Source organism: Ceratosolen solmsi, unplaced genomic scaffold, assembly GCF_000503995.2.
Source record: "Ceratosolen solmsi marchali unplaced genomic scaffold, CerSol_1.0 scaffold8, whole genome shotgun sequence".
NCBI lineage: Eukaryota > Metazoa > Arthropoda > Insecta > Hymenoptera > Agaonidae > Ceratosolen > Ceratosolen solmsi.
Genome location: NW_011948439.1, coordinates 398,670 through 401,463, shown reverse-complemented (window position 1 = coordinate 401,463; position 2,794 = coordinate 398,670). Strand labels below are relative to the sequence as shown.

At 27.8% G+C, this 2,794-nt stretch overlaps 1 protein-coding gene across 2 annotated transcripts; it reads left to right on the top strand.

Moving 5' to 3' along the window:
- Positions 1–374: 374 nt before the first annotated feature.
- LOC105365433 (uridine-cytidine kinase-like 1) lies at positions 375–2,397 on the top strand. 2 transcript variants are annotated; one of them, XM_011503588.1, is made up of 2 exons: positions 375–442; positions 637–2,397. In XM_011503588.1, exon 2 carries the CDS (start codon positions 759–761, stop codon positions 2,292–2,294), a length of 1,536 nt encoding a protein of 511 aa, XP_011501890.1. In that variant the 5' UTR covers positions 375–442; positions 637–758; the 3' UTR covers positions 2,295–2,397. The 2 variants fall into 2 exon arrangements, with proteins under 2 accessions (XP_011501890.1, XP_011501889.1); XM_011503587.1 differs by lacking the exon at positions 375–442 and having other exon boundaries at positions 533–2,397.
- Positions 2,398–2,794: the final 397 nt, after the last annotated feature.

The following is a 2,794-nucleotide window of genomic DNA, read 5'->3' as shown; positions in this document are numbered from 1 at the left end:
TTTTTATTAAATTTTTATGAAAACGTTAACCGACTATAATAATACAATGTTTTTATCTATAAAATGTTACAATTGTTATTTTTAATTATCAAATAAAATATAATAACAAATTATCCGCATTATATAAACATCGATTTATTTACATTTATTTATCCTATACAGATGATTATATTTATAGAAATTAAATTTAAATAAGTTAATTATGCTAAAGAGATTTTTTTAGAAGTAAATATAATTGATAGTTTGAAGAAATTTGCGTTAATTACAATATTATAATTGTTTATTCAATGAACTTTGTCAAATGAACACATATGTATGTATACTTATGTTTATAGGAATAATAGACAGAAGTAAAATTCTGTAATATTATGAAGAAGAAATTTTAGTTAAATTGGAATTATCTTTTGCAGTGTAAACTTCATTTATTCCTTCAACTGTAAATGTGAGTCTTTGAAATATTATTAAAATACTATATAATGATTCAAATATAGTATTAACATTTATTTTAATTAGTATTAGAAATGAAGAAAAACTAAATGAAACTATATTATTAAATTGATATAAATGGTCTATAAAAATTTGAACAATCTCGAATAAAAAGTAGAATTAACAGTAACTATATTACAATTATGGCAGCAAAGGTTCAACATTATGATCCACCAAGCTCTGCAAGCTCTGAAAGCGATGACTATGAACAATGCTTAGAAAATCGTGGAATATTTTTATCTGATGAACAGATTGAAGAACATATTAGAGATATGGGTACACCAACACCATCATCTGTATCATCTAGACCATCGTCTACTGGACTTCAAAAATCACCATATATGCGTAGAGAACGAACAACAAGTTGTTCTCAATCTAATAAAAAAACTGCAGCAGAATCGATACTTCAGAGCAAAACTAGAACTATATACACAGCAGGAAGGCCACCCTGGTATGATTCAACTGGACAACAAGTGGAACCTTTTATAATAGGTATTTGTGGTGGTAGTGCATCCGGTAAAACTACTGTTGCCACAAAAATTATAGAATCACTTGATGTACCATGGGTGACATTACTTAGTATGGATTCATTTTATAAAGTTTTAAATGAAAAGCAACATGAAATGGCAGCTCAAAATGAATACAATTTTGATCATCCTGATGCTTTTGACTTTCAGTTACTCAAAAGTACATTGCAACGACTTAAAGAAGGACGAAAAGTTGAAGTACCTATATACAATTTTGTAACACATAGCAGGGAAACTAGAACAAAAATGATGTACGGTGCCAATGTAATTATCTTTGAAGGAATATTAACATTTTATAATGCAGAAATATTAAAAATGTGTGATATGAAAGTCTTTGTTGATACCGATGCAGATGTAAGACTGGCACGACGTTTAAAAAGAGACATTTCCCAAAGAGGCAGAGATTTGGAAGGTGTATTAAAACAGTATAGCACTATGGTAAAACCGGCCTTTTATTATTATATTGCACCTTCGATGGTCCATGCAGACATAATTGTTCCCAGAGGCGGTGAAAATGCAGTTGCCATTGAATTAATAGTACAGCATGTTCATACTCAACTTCAACTAAGAGGGTTTAAATTGAGAGAGAAACTTGCTCATTTATACATTGGGCAACCACTTCCTAATTCATTATACTTACTTCCTGATACACCGCAAATAAAGGGTTTACACACTTTCATAAGGAATAAAAATACTCATAGAGATGAATTTATTTTTTATTCGAAACGTTTAATACGTTTAGTTATAGAATATGCTTTATCGCTATTACCTTTCAAAGAAATCACTATTGAAACTCCACAAGGATTTTTATACAAAGGAAAAAGAAGTGCCACAGATAAAATATGTGGAGTTTCAATTTTAAGAGCTGGTGAAACTATGGAACAAGCTGTAAGGGATGTATGCAAAGATATAAGAATAGGAAAAATTTTAATACAAACAAATTTACAAACTGGTGAACCGGAATTGTATTATCTTCGCTTACCGAAAGATATTAAAGACTATAGAGTTATTTTAATGGATGTTACAGTAGCAACTGGTGCTGCATCTATGATGGCTATAAGAGTACTTCTTGATCATGATGTTATAGAGGACAACATTATGCTTGTATCTTTACTTATGGCTGAGTCAGGAGTACATTCAATAGCTTATGCTTTTCCAAATCTAAAAATAGTGACTTCTGCACTCGATCCAGAAATAAATGAAAAGTTCTATGTATTACCGGGGATCGGTAATTTTGGAGATAGATACTTTGGAACTGAGCCATCTTCAATTAGTGATTAGTGGTTAAATGCTAATTAACAATATCTGTTATTGGTAAAAATATACACTAATATCTTGATTTTCAATGAAGACTGTGATCATTTCAATTTGATTAATTACTTGATTGTTGTAAATAAATTTTATAAAAATTTTAAAATTGTTATTTCTTTAGAGTATATTGTGCAGAAATACTGTTAAATCAATTTCAATTTTGCATTAAATTCAAGAGTCATTAAATAATATTACAATAAATGGGATGACACTATCGTTTAAATTTATTTATGTTGTAATGATAATGAAAGTGAATGCAAATAATAAATAAATGTATACATTAATAAAATATTTATAATTTTTACAATAATTTACTTTCTTATTATTTTTTGTGATCTTAGAAATATTATTTAATAAATACTTTATATAATTTAATCATTTGAATTTACACGATTATAAAACAGAACAACTAGTATTCTGCTTTTATAAATCGCAATAAAATTATGAACAATTAAATATATCATTATCAA